This window comes from Falco cherrug, chromosome 14 (assembly GCF_023634085.1).
Source record: "Falco cherrug isolate bFalChe1 chromosome 14, bFalChe1.pri, whole genome shotgun sequence".
NCBI classification, from domain to species: Eukaryota; Metazoa; Chordata; class Aves; order Falconiformes; family Falconidae; genus Falco; species Falco cherrug.
The window spans coordinates 19,594,350-19,611,091 of record NC_073710.1 but is presented as its reverse complement, the minus strand read 5'-3'; the positions used below and the strand labels follow the sequence as shown (position 1 = coordinate 19,611,091).

Genomic DNA, 16,742 nt, shown 5'->3' with positions numbered 1-16,742 from the left:
GAATGAGGCATCTTTCTTTAAATTCCTGCTGTCCAGATCTTCCATGTAACTATTTTTTGACATATCACATGCCTGTTTAATCTTCAGTACCTTACAGCAAGATGCATCTAGGTAGGGAATACACTTTAGATTACCTTGGGCCAGCAGCTATCAGTGACTAACATGGATGTTGTGATAAATATGGCATCTACGTTCAAGTGAACAGTAAGAAATTCAGAATGTCTTCTAAATCAAACTACCAGACTTTGGCTTTCCTTCAAGGGAAAAATGTGTTTGTACCACTTATTTCATTGGCTATTAATGCTATTCCTAGAGGACAACTCTTTTAGATGTGCTTTCTCCTATTCTTCCAGTTCAGCTCTCACATAGTCAGAGACAAGACTATCAAATCAGTGTAGTTTCCTGTAATTGTAATAGATTTTCCCCATGTTTTAATGACTATAACAACCAGAGAGTTCAGAAAGTTAGAGCTTTTATTTCAAAAACAAATCTGAAAGAACAGAGGAACTGCTGAACCGGGTCGGAGATCCACGTAGCCCAGTGTCCTGGTCTTCACAGCGGGGAGCAGCTGGCAATTTAAGAAAAATACCAAAAGACAGAGCACAGAGCAATCCTTCCTAGCGCACTCTTCCTGCAATCAGCTGTCAAGAGGTTTCCTTTGCCTCCAGACCACCATGGTTAGCAACAACTAAGAGCTGCACAACTCAAAACACATCTCATTTCTCTCCATATCCTTTTATACCCTCGATCTCCACAGCATCCTGCGACAAAGAGTTCCACACTCAAAACTGCATTTTGCAGGGAATAATTTTTTTTTTTTTTTAAAGCTGATGCTTGCTAACATTGCTGGGATGAGCTTGCAAACTCTCATGGGGGAGAGCCATTGGCTGCAGGGCACCAGGAGGAAAGGTCGGGTCCTTCAGCTTTTGAACTAAGCTGCAAATTTGGAACCAGCTGGGCAGCTTTGTCCCTGTAAGAGAAGCAGTGATGCTGAGTTGGCGACCTGCAGCGAGGGGGAAGAGCCAGACACCCACCCTTTAATTTCTAACATGATTTTGATTTGGAAGCAGATATAAGATGGGAGCCCACGGGAATTTTGTCATCATTGCCAAATTAAGATTTCCTGGGGCAGATCTAGAAACGTCCAGGGATGTCCGGACTTGCAGAAGGTGCCTTGTTGGGGTTTTAGCTGAGACTTTCCATGCCGGGTCCTTTCCTCCACCATGCAGGTTTTGACAGCCAGTGAATGGGGGGACCAGGCACCCAGCGGCAGCTACAGCCCACACTTTTCAAGTTCAACCAACGGGCATTTGGCTGTTTAGTGGCTTATTTTATGTGCTTGAAATGCGTCTGGTTTTCAGAAGAAGCTGAGCTCTCAATCTCCTGAAAGTCATCTATGGCATTTCCTCTGACAGCCAAGAAGTAGTAGTGTTTATTTTAAAAAGCAAACTAAATGTAAGCAACCAAACTTGCCTTTTTTTCATGAGAGAAAAGACCCAACAGGGAAAAGACTCCAGTAAAAAACTGACAATTGCGGCAGGAGAAACAGCACTTCGCTGAGAAGCACATCATTTGTCAATATAATGCTTTCCCCTAGAAGAGGCATTCCTGTACCGATTTTCTGAACATTTATCTTTTCTATGCTCTAGTCTGACAAATACTTGTGTGAGCAAATTTCACCCTGTAAATGGTTAGCCTGCTGTTTGGGGTAGAGGACTCATTATTTTTATAATGTGACAGATTGCCTAAATAAGACAGTCTCCAGAATGGACCATGCACCAGCTCATAAACCTATACGGAGACCTATATAAAATCTTACGTAAACCTGTAACAAACAACTAAACAAGTGGCCATGGTTTGTCTGCATGTATGAAGTGCTTGCACAATATTCTTTTGCAAATACTATATAGAGTGTTTGTCAATTTAATAAAAACATTAAGCACTAAATGAACAACATTTCTTTACATCAGACAAAAAGTCTGTGCATTTATGCTTCAAATATCTATGGAGCTGCAGCCACATAGGTAATATGGGAAGATGGGAATTCTTCACCTCTTCTTGCCTATCATTATTTTACCTGTAATAAAATTCAACCAAGCCCCAGCCTTGTGTTAACCCGTTCAGTTGGAAATCTGCAATGCACTCATGGAAAACGCCACTTCCAGTCAGGCCGTTATACACCACGGGGCAAGCCTGCTTATCCAGCACAGCAGAAACGTCAAAGTACTTGCCACCTTTGATAAAAGTAAGAAGGGAAGAATGTCTCCAACCTTCAGCAGTATTTTATCTCAAAAAATCCCAAGAACTATTATCTTTGCATATAGTTCCTTCTTGTGCTTTTCTAAAGAGCAACAGCTTTCCTATCTGCTTTCTAAATTAAGTAAAATCTTTGATTAAGCCATATTCCCAGAGCAGCTGAATCCACCTCGTAACACACATTTTGACACCCAAAAAAGTGAAAGCCACATCATTTATCTGGATTAGCATAAGCAACAACCACCGCTAATAGAAACTGTAACTCTCCCTCCCATACAGCTGCCTGTGGCCCTGATCCTGCAGTGGACATGCACCATTTCGCTGATGACACACTGCACACATGGCTTAAGCACAGAAGTTAATTGCTCAGGGTGTAAGAAGATGCATTTAGCTTTCACATTTGCTTCAAGGATCACATGGAATTTCACTGAATAGTCTTTCCTCCACTAAATTAACTGCACGCCAAAAACCTGAAGGCAGATATAGCTGGGCTATGTTGAACTCACCAGCAGTAAAACTGACTCTATACTCATCCTTGATAACACCATCAGCAGCCATCTCGGCCAGCGAGGCATTGGACCACTCGATGCCAGCCTTCCTCCCATCGGGGAAAAAGACATAGCCTACAGTGAGGCTGGAAAGGAAAGAAAGGGGGCAGATTTAAAGTTCAACCAAAACTCAAACGGACCAGCACATCAGCCTGCCAGAAGAGCTCAACACTGTGCACAGCTTTCATCCCTGGAAAGCAGCAGGAATAAATGGAAAAGGTTATATTGTGGGATGTTGCAAATGCTGGGCAGGGGAAGCCACGCATGCAGGAAAGATGAGGCTTGCAGGATGGATTATGGTGGGCAGGTGGGACAGGCAGGTCCCTTGGGTTCCACTTGGTCACAGGGCCATGAACGCTGGTCTTTCAAGTTCTGGATGCACGTGCCAGTCAGCAAGGCAGGGTTCCCTGCGTAATGCCCCGCTAGAGACGGACACACCTTCTGAAATAGCTGGAGGTGCTCAATTTGTACCCCTAAATCATCTAGTCAGTAGGACAAGCAGCTGCATCAGCTGAACAGTAATTGAATGGAAAGGAAGTAATTGAAGGTAAAAGCTGCCCTTGTGACTAACTGAAAATGGGAAACTGGGCGGAGGGGGTAGGCAGCAAGAGGGTGTGGATGGAAATTGGGTTATACAGGTTCAAAGTAAGAATGTGCATATAGCTCCCGCACAGCATGCCACCTTTAACACATATGTTTTTAGCAGCATAAAATTCCTTGGTTACTTACTTAGTTGTGGTAGCTGGCATATTAATAACTGTTAAATGTGCTGCAGTCCCATCCTGTAAGACAGCGATAAGGAAAGCACAGTTTAATTTGTGCAGACTCATTTCTGTGGGTCACGGGATGACTTGACCAAGAAGACACTGCCTATAATGCAGGTTATGCAGTGTGCTATTGATTTATACCTTCAAATCTTCTCAATACATCTTCCATGAAAATCTGGCTGCAAGTGAGCGTCCAAGAATATAAACCAAACAGATTAAGGCAAATTAAGGGCACTAAAGACAACAGAATGTCCACAGCGAGAGGACATAAGAGGAGGAAACAATACGTGCAGAGCTGTATTGCTAGCCATGTTCAAAACTGATGGGCAGCCTGTCAAAATGGGCCCTGCTTTGACCAGACACCTCTGCTAATCTATATTATTCTATGCCTCAGAGAAGCATAACGGGAGAATGTTAAATAAGAACAAACTGGAATCTCGTATCTTTGCATTTCTCTTCCATCAAGTCTGAACCCCTCCAATGCTCCGCTTGCTCTGAGGCAAATATAAGCCCACGTTGTGACGTTATATAGGCACAGACACTCAGGGTATGAGGAATCCAAACTTCAATTGGCAACAAACTCTAATTCCTTCTTAATAAACAGTCAGATGGCTTTTAATTAGGAGAGGAAGAGCCACAGTTATTTTGAGTCCTATGAAGATCAGGGAGAGGTTACTACCTGACGATACACATCGCAGTGCAGAAGCACAGCCTTATTAAAAGGTACATAGGCACATGGTAGATCCCAGCAGCTCCCAAATCTGCACATATGTGGGATTTTCCAAGCTGCGCTTTGTGCTGGCCAGCGTACACCCAGGAAAAGAACTTTTATTCTGAATTCAGTCTTTAACTCCTGTAACACTGCCTATAATAGAGAGTTTCGATTTCTTTACGCCTGTCTTGGCAAAGGAAATGCCTGCTCAGGAGCATCTGTTCGGGTTGCATGCCAGCTTGTAAGGCCAGCACTCAACGCTTCGCCAGGCTGCACGCTCCAGCAGCCACCGCGCTGACTCTCCTCCAGCACAGCCACAACAGCAAAGCAGAGAATTAGAGCTCAGCACAGGCAGAAATATTTGCCGGCTGCTGTCATGAAGGCTTAGGACGCCTTCAAACACCTCAGGCTCTCAATTAGCGTGAATCAGCACTGCATCAGCTCCACCGAGCACCAGGTATTTGCGGCAGCTGAGAATCTGTCCTGTAAAGCTGCCTATCTAAAGTTTCTTTAAAAAGCCAAAATAAGCAGTTTCAAGTTACCAAAACAACTTTTGGTTCAACCCTGTAGCAAAACCTCAGTTTTTACACACATGGCTCTGCTTTTGAGAGCTGCTCCCAAGGCTTATAGGTGCTAATGATGGCACCAGTTAGCACCTCTGATTGCACGCCATGGATGTTCCCAATGCTTTATTTCTGGATACTTAAATACGACTGAGAAGTTCAGAAACACCTCTGATTTCATGGTGAAGTAGCACATTGCCATGTTAATACCTACTTCAAAGTGTGCCAAAATCATGACATAACGGTAAATCTCAGACCAGTTTCGGATACCTGCAAAAAAGAAGAAAATCAACCAACTTAAAGTTCGCCATTGCTGGAAAACATGAACTAATAGTATGTGGCTTGACATTAACTTTGGTAAAGAAATACCCAGTAACTGATAACACGGTAGGCGTGCAAAATACAGAACAGTAACGGTATTTCCTCTGAAACATCTTAACTTCATGCCCAGTCATGGAGTTGGTTATTTTTAAAGATAATCTGTAGTCCCACTGTCTTGCCAGTACCAGCTATAGTGAAAACGGACAAGTGAGCGAATTGCCTCTGGAGCCGTTACCGTAAGAGTGGCTCCGAACGCCTTTGAGGGAAAGTTCGATTTTCTCATGGTTTTCTATTTCAATTCCTCCAACAGACTGGCCCCACTGCTCATGTCGGAAATGTTGTTCCCTCTGTCTGGAAGAAAGGAGTGAACTGACACAGGCAAAATCAACAAGTCTCCTATTCAAGCAGCCTCAATGTCAACCTGATGGACTTATATCCCAAAATGAAGGAGAGACTTCAGAGCACATGGATAATGGCTATGCCAGATTTTACACATTAGTAATCACTTTTACATTTCCCAGTTATTGCTACATAATGTCTATGAGACACCTGAGAATGAAACAACAGCAAATTCCCACCCTAACAGACTATAAAAATGCCCTTTCTTTGAAAAAAATGCCGTACTACCGAAGAGTTGCTGCTCAGAAGTCAGCAGGTATCGCCAAAGACTGTTGGTATCCATATTTTCTGCTTGTATTTCGACAACGCACTATCAATACACATACTTTCTTCTCGTATTTTCAGCTCTCTGAAGCTTGTATAGTAATTAAAACACCCACTTTAGCTCTTCTTTCACACCATTACAGTCGATCCTTTGCTTAGACATACCTAGGCCATTGACTTTGGAAGCAGCCTAAATCAGGTTGATAGCGATGAAAAAAGACAGAACAAGAAACATTCCTAATGCTCAAGGTTTTACAGACCAAAACCGTGGGCAGGTCCCTCCACCCACACATTAGGAAGACTTCATCTGTGCGCAGGAACCTCCTTAGAGGTTGCCAGGTCATGAAACCAGGAGACACCTGACAGGAGCTATGTCCCTTATTAGCTCATTTCAAATTAAACACGCCTTCTAAAATCACCTACAACAACATAGGACAAGCCCTGAAGAGATCTCTAGAAAAATTGCCATTAACCCCAGAAAAATTAATCTCGCCTCTCACTTTTTGACCCTCTGGAAGAACTCAATGGTCCACGGTTCCTGGGCCAAAGCACGTGCCAATGTGCTGGGGTGACTGTCGACACTAAAGTTAAAGATATCTGTGAAGTTCTCCCAACTAGAAAAATGGGGAAAAAATAAAAGACATTATTAGTTTTCAGACCATACCAGGCCAAGCTGTGCACTTGCAGCTCAGACAGTGGCAATCTTTGTATTTTGCCATTATTGGAAAATTCTGATTTTTGTCATTTTAAATATGTTACTACTCTTCAAGGAAGCAAACAAAAGGAAGCTGAGAAGAGCAACAACGGCCTGCAAGAGCCAACAGATTGCCTAGGAAGGGAAGCTGGCAGGGCAAAGCCGCAAGCGACAGCATGCTGCTTTCTCTCACCCAGTCTGCTCAGAGGCACAAACGCAGCAATACTGCAGAAATGCTGTGCTGCTTTGACAGCAAATTATTTTTCAAGGGCTTCATGTGTTCCTTTGTGCACATGACCTTTCGAAAGCAGTAACGAAATCTCTAACCCTGAACTATACATCACTATACATCCCAAAGCAAGCGTGAAACACTTACTGGAAAGAGAATTTAACTGGTACAAGTTCACCTTCCTCTTCACTCCACTCCTGCCGGTACGGTCCTTTTCTGTAAAGAAAGCACTATAATTCTGTATCATTCCCAAACAAACAGCAAAATGTTTCTTGTATGTTTGGAAATGGGTGCAATAGGAGACAGCGCAGAAGAATGACACTATTGTATGCTAAGGTAGAAGAGTAATGCTGTATATAACTAGCTGTATTTTCATTCCGTAAAAATCAATGCATGCTATTGTTACCAAATTGCTTTTGGTTCAAGTTGGTTAAATATATTTCCAGACAGTGTTCAAAAAGCCTTGGTCTCAAGGGTAGATAAATGAAACTATGGAGTGTTGCAATACCTGAGTAATCCATTAAAGCTTATTTTCCAGCATGTTTGAGGCTCTAAGTATTCAATAGTGAGCCCTCCCCCACTCCAGATGTCTTCAGCTTCATCTCTCACCATCATGTTTGGATGTTGTGGGTGCTAAAAAGACATTTCAGGAAAACATTCAATTCAATTGTGAGGACGCAATGTGGGTGGATTCCTGCTCTCATGGCCCTCTGCAGGAGCAACATTTGGTTGAATTGGCTTTTCAGTTCTGCCTGCTTTCTGGTAATCAATTATTAGAGAGAGAAAATTGCATCTAAAATACCTGCGTTATAAGATAAAACATTATTGCTTCAGATAATACAACTGAATTACTTGTGCACAGGGATGTCACTGGAAGAGCTCAACTCCTGACGCTAGTGGCTGTCAAGCTCACAGCCAAGCTGATGCAGGGCTTTAGGGGTAAGTTTATTTTTAGACTGAGTTTAATGATGATGATGATGAAAATGTTCTAAATTTCTAGTGCATGCAAGCTCCCAAAACTCTTCAGCTGCTCTTTGGAAAACGTGTCTTGTTTCCTAAAGCTGCCACCTTTCTAAAAGCGAGCTTATACCTGCTGCTGTAGGGAAGGATCTAAGAAGGTCCTGAACTTGGCAGTTCCAAGTCACAAAGCCACAAAGTAGTATGATTATACTAAATATTACTAGAAAACAAAACAATGCACATCAATCTCTTCTTTTTTTTCTTTTCTTAATTTTCTGCAAATAGGACATCTCCTGCTTTTTCTGGTCATGGCTACTTAGTGAAACTAATTTTTGAATATAAAGATATTTGAGTGCAAAGGGATTTATGCCAGACCTTCCCTCCTTTACTATGTAGTCAGCTATTGACAAAAAGGGAATTTCACAGGGAAAATATATGTTTAATATTGTGGTTTTTTTAGCAAGAATGAAGCCGATGTACACATAACTCCCTAAAAGCTTTTCTTTCTCTTTTAAAGAGGCAATTGCACAATGTTTTTTATAGCATTCACTCATTAAAAAAGGGGGGAAAATCAACCATAAGCATACAACATAACTTAGTAACCATGTGCTGCATGTTATAAGCATACAACATAACTTAGTAACCATGTGCTGCATGTTATCAGAAAGACTAAACGCTCAAAGTCTTCCTGGGAGACTTAACAAGGCATTTTTTAGAAAATATGCTATGTTTTGTGCACATTATGGGAAAAAGGAAGTGAATGTCAGAATCTCCTCAAAATGTTAGACATTACCAGCAATCTGGCCAATTTTGCTGCTGCCCTTAGACAAAGCACTGATGTCTTCCTGTTAGGAAGTTTTTGTAGAGAAGATGTAGAGAACATCAATTTTTGCTTGGGATCCTAACATGTGTTCAAGACAGGAGTTAAGCACTGCTCTTGAATGCCACCTCACATCCACCACCTACTTCAAACTCTCCTATTCCATCCACTCTCAGGAAGAGCCACATCTCACAGATCCCGTCAGGACGTTTTGCAAGACGAGCAATCACAAAGGACTTGTTGGTCTCTGCAAAGCCGGTGAAGTAAACCGAATCAAGTGCCTAGGGAAAGGGAAATGGATTTCAGCCCCAGCTGGAGGCAGGAAAGGAGCGGGAGAAGGTGAGTAATTCTTTGTTTTCCATAGGTTGCTTCTCAGCAATCAAGTTTTACTTTCACTTTTTATATTTATTAGCAATGACCAGCCAGAGAGTTTTGCTAGCAGCAGTGAAGCCTCATATGACTGAGATCCACAACATTTAGTCAAGCTGGTGTACAATAAGCACATCATGCATTGACACAAAAGCATTTTTCCTTTCCTGTTTGCCCATTTCCTCATCAGGGCAGACACAGAAAGCAGAGCAGGAGCGGATGAGAAGCAGTTTCAGCGAGGGAACATAATTATTGCATGGTAAACCACGGATAAGGTGAAACAGTATCCTGAATTAAGATGATTATCTTGCAATGAGTTCCCTTGACCTTATGAAATACACCCTCAAAACGTGTGTCTGTGAGGATGCAACTGAGCCACAAACATGCTGTTTCCCCACCTAACTCCAAATTGTAAGTAGGACAACTGACATGTAGGGGAAACAGCACTAAAAAGGAAAAAGGAAGAGAAAGAAGGTAACAGGAAACCCAGCACTTTGCCAACACGATCAGCAGCTGGGCTGCTGTAGGGCCAGTTACCATCTCAAATCTTAAAAACTATTAGGAACAGAAGGTGACAACTTCAAATTCAGACGTACATTTCCACACATTTGTGCAGGACTGACTCAAAGTGAGGTTTTAAATGCTGGAACGTGGAAATTAAGATTTATGTCTGTATTTTTGGGCATAGATGAAGTTCCATCTCTGAAAAATTATCCACCAGAAAATGCTAATGAAAAAAATACTAAAATCAGATGATTATCCCCTTTATGCATATGGGTAAGAGGGGGGTTTGAGGGCACAGTCTGGAAATACACACAGAGCGAGCCCACTGGATGCCAATGCAAAAATTCAGAAACATAATTTTTTGAAAGATTTTCCAGATCCGTTTTTAGATTTCTCTTGTAAGTGTTGCTCCAGTGTCGCTGCCTGGAGGAGCAGAGAGGAAAGCACAGACCCCTTGGCTATATCCCAAACCACCCTGGATGTTCAGTTTGATTTGGAAGAAGGTGTCACTCCTGCCCTATCAAATCTGGCTGAGATTGGCAAAAAGCTTCCCCAAGCAGCACCTTAATTAGTAAAAAGGAAAAGCTAGAGAAAACAGCTTTTTTTTTTTTTTTTTTTAAGGCTAAGCAGAGGCCTCAGTGCATTTATTAAATAATATATCTTAAAGGACTCCTAGAAGGCTCTGGGAAATGTTAATAAGAAGTCCATTTTTCACAGAAGTTACTTAGGATCCAACATCTCAGCTGGCGTCTGCAAGTCGAATCTTGATGAGGCAAGGAAAAGCGAGGGAAATCCTGCCACATCAGCCTTTACGCTTCCCCCTCGCACCAAGAAACACAGCAAAGCCCACCCACATCTCCCTGCTAGGCACAGTGAGCATTTCGGCAGGATGGTACCCAAACACCAGCAAGGTACAGGCTGGAGACAGAGGGTTTGTTATTTATTAAGCAGCCAAGTACATCTGGAAAATAAAATTCAATTCACTAAGTATTCTAAAATAAAAGGCTGCTGTGTCCTGTAGGGTATCTGCTTTCTCCTACCAACACCAGCTGGTCTGATTAGAGGTAACCCTCCTCCCTGCAAGGGACAGCCAAGGGGACATCCCCAACCTGCCCTCCCTGGGATGGGCTGAAGTGGGGGGAAAGGACGTGGGTCCCCAGGCTTCAGGGGTTGGGTGGTGGGGGCTGCCAGGCACCAGGATGCAGAGGATGGGGGTACCTGAGGGATGCAGGTCCCTGGGTGTGCAAGGTGCTGGGGATGCAGAGGGGAGCAGGTGGGTTGGCAGATGGAGGTGGTATGGGTCCAGGGGGTGTGGGTCCACGGGCAATGGGTGTTGGGGGGGGCACGTGGGTCCCAGGGAATGGAGGTTCCAGGCATCGGGGGTGGGGGTGCTGGGGATGGGGTCCCAAGGGAAGAGTGGGGTGGCAGGGGTGCAGAGAGACCGGGATGGGAGGGAAGGATGTGTCACGGAAAGGGTTCCCGGGGCATGGGGGTCCCAGGGCTGGGGGTCCTAGGACCGGGGGTGCCGCGGGACACTCACGTGGGGGTCGGGGCGAAGCGGCCGTGGCCGCCGCGGCTCCGGGGCCCCCCCGCCGGCCGCCCGCTGCCTCCAGGCGCCGTGGAAGAGCAGGAGGGAGCCCAGGGCCCAGCGCTTCAGCGGGGCCCCCGCGCCGGGGGCGGCCGCCCGCCGCGCCCCCAGCAGCGCCAGCAGCGCCGCCGCCAGCAGCGCCAGCAGCGCCAGCAGCCCCGGCATGGCGGGGCGTGCGGAGGCGGTGCGGAGCCCTGCGCGCTGGCGGAGCGCGGCTGGGCGGAACGAAGCGGAGCGGAGCGGGGCGCGGGGCGGGGCGCAGCGGGGCGCGGGGCGGGGCGCGGGGCGGGGCGGAGCGGTGCGGTGCGGTGCGCGCTGGCGGAGCGGTGCGCGGAGCCCGGCGCTGGCTCTGGCCGCCAGCAGACCCCGCCTCAGGGCCGCTCACCGCCCCGTCCCGGGGCCGGTCACGGGCATTTCCGCCAGGGGCTTGTCCCGGCTGCCGGCGCGCTGCGTCACGCTGGGAAGCAGCGTTTGCTCCTTCTATTTATTTTTTAATTTAAAAAAAAAAAAAAGCCAAACATTTTTTCCCTCGAGAAACGTGATCTGAGTGCGCGTTTCGCCCAGCTGCATGGAAGGCCCCCAGGGAAGCGCAGGCAGTTCCCCTGGAGAGGCACAGCCAAGGTTCAGGAAAGCCTGCGGGTGAAGGTGCGGGAGAGGTGGGTTTGGGGTATCTCTGGGGGGTGAGGGCAGTATCAGCGGCTCTCCCCCCAGCTGGAAGGCTGTGGCTGTGGCTCAGCTCATCAATTGGCATCACAGTTCCTGTTGTAGATTTCTGACCCTGTTTTACTGGGCTCACAGCATCCTTCGCTTGCTCCCGCTGCCAGCTCTGGGCAAGAGGCAGGGAGAAAGCTGGGCAGCCCCTGGCATCCAAGGCACACACACAAAAACCCAACTGAATGCAGCAGGCATCCCTTCAGCAGCTCTTGCGGGTCCCATTTCTAGAGGCTCTGTTTTTGAAGGCTTTTGGCTGGCTGCAGAACAGATCTTTTTATTCCTTTTGCAGTTAGCCAGCATGTAGTCTCATTTCCCTGTGCTGAAATAAACCCAGCCTCTCAGGAGTAGCTGAAGTGTAGCTGATGTGGCTTTGGAGGAAGATGGGGCTCTCAGAACCTGTGCTTTCTTTTGTCTTCTGGGTGTTGGGACTCCCTGTTAGCTCTACAGACTTCTCAGAGGACTTGCTGTTACCTGAAAAGCACTTACTGTACATTTTTATGCCTTATCTCAACTGTCCCTCGATTGGGTTTTATAACCACCTCTGCTGTGGTTTGTGTTTAACAGTGCTTATGGTTCTTTTGATTTTGTTCTCTGAATGCAACTTGTTTTTAATAACCTCCTTAGTTCTGTTCTTCTTTTTGCCCCGTATCTAGTCTTTTCTGATACTGATGTGCACTTACTCTGCCTCTGTGATGATGTTTCTATCTATCCTTCAAAAGCTTTTAGTGTTCCTTCTACCTTCTTAAAAAGCTTCCTTATTTTTACACAGTTCCCCTTTTCTGAGATCAGGCAGAACTGTTCTGTGTTGCTTTATTGCTATCCATGGACCACATCAAATCAAAAATAGAAGGGCAGGCACTAAGAAGCAGAAGGCATCCAAGATTAAGACAATGAGGTTCAGAAATTTATTTCTGTAAATTGCCATTGCTTCAGTTAATATTGAAAAGGTACATCTTAAAGTTAACCACACAGAGTAGGCAGAGAGCCAGAGAGATAATAAGGTTATTTTCTTACTTCAGATTGTGTCGTGGAGGGACTGAAAACGGTCTAAAAATAGGAGATGTGTCACAATGTTATCACCCTGTACCTGCAGCACAGCAGACACGGCTCAGTCCAGAGAAAGGCTGAAAGGAAATGGATTATGAAAAACAGCTTTTATTTTTTAGTTAAAATTTAAGCACAGTATTAACACAAAGCAGTACTCAGTGGGGAAAGAGCCACACAAATGACAAACTTTTGGGACTTTACAAATATGCACGTAATTAAACCCTCAGCAGCTCTACTCTGCTTGAGAAGCAAGAACCTATGGCGAATGACGGATTCTTGTAAACTCTTCCTTTTTTTCCTCATGCAGTCCACGAGCAGCTTTACTGCTCCTTGCTGAACTGTTGGGAGTCCTTACACAAATCTGAATTTCAGTACTTCCATTTCTGAGGGGAGGATCAATGGGGCACGAATATTTCAGATGTTCCTCTGATACTTACAAGTATGCAAAAACTCCCATAGTCTAACCAACGCACCGGTGAAGTTATTGTGCCTGTCTCTACGGAATCTGTAACAGAGATAAGCTTTGTTCCTTCCTAAGAGGACAGGAAGCATGGAAGCAGTTTGCTTCGTGCAGCATTATGTTTCAACATTTCTTAGATAATTTGTTCGAGGACTGAAAGTTATGTCTGGCAAACAATTTATCTTGGCAATATTGTTTGTTGTGGAAATGGGTTCCAAACCAGCAGGACTTGCAGAAGAACCAAAGTCCTGACATGTCTGGTAGTGTTTTTAGCATGGCAAAAACAATGCTGTGCATGTTAAAACAAGTCTTAAGATCTGTTCCACATACTTAGGAAAAATGTGGGGAGGAAAATATTCAATTGTTTTGTTTGTTTCTGTGTTCAGGAGGAAATGAGGAACCTGCGACTGATGCACAGTGCTAAAAATACAGAGAACAAAGCAAGGTGAATTTAAGAATTTCTGGTTAGCATAAATTTGCTAATTTAAGCATCTGCAATATTGACCATCAAACTTCTTATTGGGTAGTGAACACTTTAAACAGCACTGCTTGTTTTAAATCCGGCTGCCTGGCAAAGGCAATTGATATGTTAGGGCTATATTCCATCAGCAAAAATACTTTGGCACTCTCAGAAATCAATGGTCTGTAAAATCAGATTAAGCGTAGCTCTGAGGTCCATACTGGTTCTCAGGCTCTTTGCACAGCAGTGAGCACTGGCTGCATTTGCTGTGCAAAGCTATCCAGGCTCTCTAGCAGTGTTTGAGCTGAAATCAAAGGCAAGAGAAGAAAAAAAAAAATGCATTATGGCCTCTCCTCCTCAGAGAGCTGTAAATGTAACTGGAGTTTCAGAACTCCATCCAGAAATAATGGCCAGACTGGCATCTGTAGCATAAGACCCAGATAGGCCTGTACTTCAAGAAAGCTCAGATCTGGGACAGAATTTCCTAGTTTCAGCCTATATTTAAGTTGCATATCGTTATATGTGGATGTTTCTTCAAAGACTTGTTGCATAACTGCCATGTCTGTGCACCTTTCCTCTCTGCATTTTTGTCTGGAGGTAGGCTGTTTGCCGATGTCATATGATCAAAAAGACTAAAGTTATTTAGGCTGCCCCAGGGCTGCACAAATCGGTGACGCACCATTCAGTGGACACACGTGCTAGTTACACTGAGGTGACAAGTCACTAAGCATAGATAGTTCCATGGAAATCGATTGCAAAACTTCCACTGAATTAGAAGCTCTCACTGAAAAGCTTGTGTGGGAACTGCTGAAGTCTACAACCTCCTGGGTGTGACAACATGCAGTGTACTCTCTAGCTGATGCTGCTAAAACGCCCCAACACAGCACCTAACTATTCTGTAACTTCTTGGGTAACTGTCATATCTTGGCCATTCTGAGATAAAAGCGCAAGGGAGGCAATGCGTTTCTGTTTCCTCAGAAGTTAAGCTCACTATAATAAGCACCATAAGTATGTACCCCTGAAAAATGCTTTTCTTAATTTCATTTTTATTCCTGGATAAATGACTTATTAGTCATATTAAGCAAAAACTTAAGAAGGAAGTTTTAGAAAAATATCAGCTCTTCCGATTTTGTGTCTATAGATGTTTACATACTTTCATTTGAACAGCAGTGGCATTGACATCCACTAACAACTTCTAGTACGCGAAACCCAGCTGTTTGGAAGTAGAATACTACAAAAACACACTTTTCTGAAGTCCCTGATATTTCAGGTCAGAAGCAGAAGGAAATGCAAAAGAAGCAGAAACACACACAGGCATGTGGACAGCTGTATTTTCCTGTAATTTGTAGCGTACACAGACGCTATGTGCTTGCTGCCCCTGTCCCACTAGATGGTGACCGTGCTACAAGGAAAATACAGGATGCAGACACAAGAGCTGTCATTTGTTTGTCATCCTTCAGTTTTTTTATGTTTTTAATGCGTTCTCAGCTCACGGAGTGCAAGGTTTGCTATTTTGCATGTCATTTTTAAAGCTACTGGGTACATAGTTTTCCCAGTACACAGTGGAGATTTCTGAATGAGTGTCATGTGGTAATATTTCCAGATAAAACAATTTGTCTAATTTAACTACTGATGTTGAAGCCTAGGCGCATCAAATTTAGTGAATGGCCACAGAACACGCCCTTGATTTTGGTGCAGAATCACCCTCCTCAGACTCGCTGAAGCAACGAGGGACTCTAACAAAGTATTGCCACAAAAATGTGTGTAGACATAAAGCAAAGACCCTTTATGGAGGAACAGAAGAAACACCCGCTGGGTCTGTATGCGGTTATAGCAAGCACAGGTGGCTGTGCTGTTGCTGCTGCTGCTGCTGCCGGATCGCAGCGCTGCAGGTGAGGAGGAGACCAAGGGATGGGGCAGCAGCGCTGCCCTGGGGAGGCTGTGCTGGCACGGCATCGGGCAGGCTGGGCCTCAATGGCCCCGGGCAGGCTCTGCCTCCATGGCCTCGGGCGGGCAGTGCTGCCATGGCCCCGGGCATGCTGTGTGTCCATCACCTTAGGCACACTGTGCACCACAGCCTCGGGCAGGTTGTGACGCCATGGCCTCAGGTAGCTGGTGCCGTCACAGCCCCAGGCAGGCTGTGCCACCATGGCCTCGGGCAGGGTCTGCCTCAATGGACTCGGGCGGGCTGTGTTGTCACAGACTTGGACCAGCTGTGCCTCCATCGCCTCAGGTAGGCTGTGTGGCCATGGCCCCAGGTAGGCAGTGCCATCACAGCCTCAGGCAGGCTGTTGTGCCATTTCTTGGGCAGACTGTGCCTCCATGGCCCCGGGTAAGTTGTGCCATCACAGCCTTGAGCAGGCTGTGCCTCAATGGCCTCGGGCAGGCTGTGTCTCAATGGCACCAGGCTGGCTTTGCTGCCCAGGCCTCGGTCAGGCTGTGCGGCCATGTCTTGGGGCAGGCTGTGCCTCATGAGCTCAGTCAGAATGTGATGCCATGGCCTTGGGCAGACTGTGCCTCAATGACCTCGGTCAGGCTGTGTCACCATGTCTTGGGACAGGCTGAGCCTCAATGGCCTCAGTCAGGCTGTGCCTCAATGGCCTTGGGCAGGCTGTGCCCCCATGGCCCCAGATAGTCTCTGGCCAAGATTTTGGCCAGGCTGTGCCTCAATGGACTTGGGCAGGCTGTGCCGCCATGGTCCCAGGCAGGCTCAGCCTCTATAGCCTCCGAGCAGGCTCAGCCACCATGGCCTCAGGCAGGCTCTGCCTTAGTGTTCCCGGGAAGGCTGTGCCTCAATGGCTTCAGGCAGGCTGTGCCTTAATGGCTCCAGGCACGTTCTGCCACCATGTTCTCGGGCAGGCCGTGCCTTAATGGCCCTGGAAGGCTCTGCTTCAATGTCCCCGGGCAGGGTGTGCCGTCACGGTCTTGGGCAAGCCGTGCCACCATGGCATTGGGCAGGCTCTGCCCCAATGGCCTCAGGTAGGCTGTGCCTTAATGGCCCTGGGCAAGCTGTGCCACAATGGCATCTGGCAGGCTTTGCCCCAATGGCCTCAAGCAGGCTGTGCCT

At 45.9% G+C, this 16,742-nt stretch overlaps 1 protein-coding gene across 1 annotated transcript; it reads right to left on the bottom strand.

Moving 5' to 3' along the window:
- Nucleotides 1-455: 455 nt before the first annotated feature.
- Nucleotides 456-11,380, bottom strand: LOC102049963 (uncharacterized). Its single transcript, XM_055726927.1, has 11 exons — nucleotides 10,947-11,380; nucleotides 8,680-8,814; nucleotides 7,262-7,386; nucleotides 6,901-6,969; nucleotides 6,331-6,444; nucleotides 5,403-5,518; nucleotides 5,061-5,116; nucleotides 3,534-3,586; nucleotides 2,763-2,890; nucleotides 2,078-2,234; nucleotides 456-970 (listed from the first exon to the last, which is right to left on the bottom strand). The coding sequence occupies exons 1-11, from the start codon at nucleotides 11,157-11,159 to the stop codon at nucleotides 868-870; spliced, it is 1,269 nt and encodes a 422-aa protein (XP_055582902.1). The 5' UTR covers nucleotides 11,160-11,380; the 3' UTR covers nucleotides 456-867.
- Nucleotides 11,381-16,742: the final 5,362 nt, after the last annotated feature.

Excerpts from the sequence above, each read along its gene's own strand:
- LOC102049963 (XM_055726927.1), bottom strand. The coding sequence starts at position 11,159 with ATGCCGGGGCTGCTGGCGCTGCTGGCGCTGCTGGCGGCGGCGCTGCTG. Across the intron at positions 7,387-8,679 it reads ATGGAATAGGAGAGTTTGAA|CACCCACAACATCCAAACAT; the intron begins GTAGGTGGTGGA and ends ATGTCTTTTTAG. Across the intron at positions 6,445-6,900 it reads CCAGTTAAATTCTCTTTCCA|TTGGGAGAACTTCACAGATA; the intron begins GTAAGTGTTTCA and ends CCATTTTTCTAG.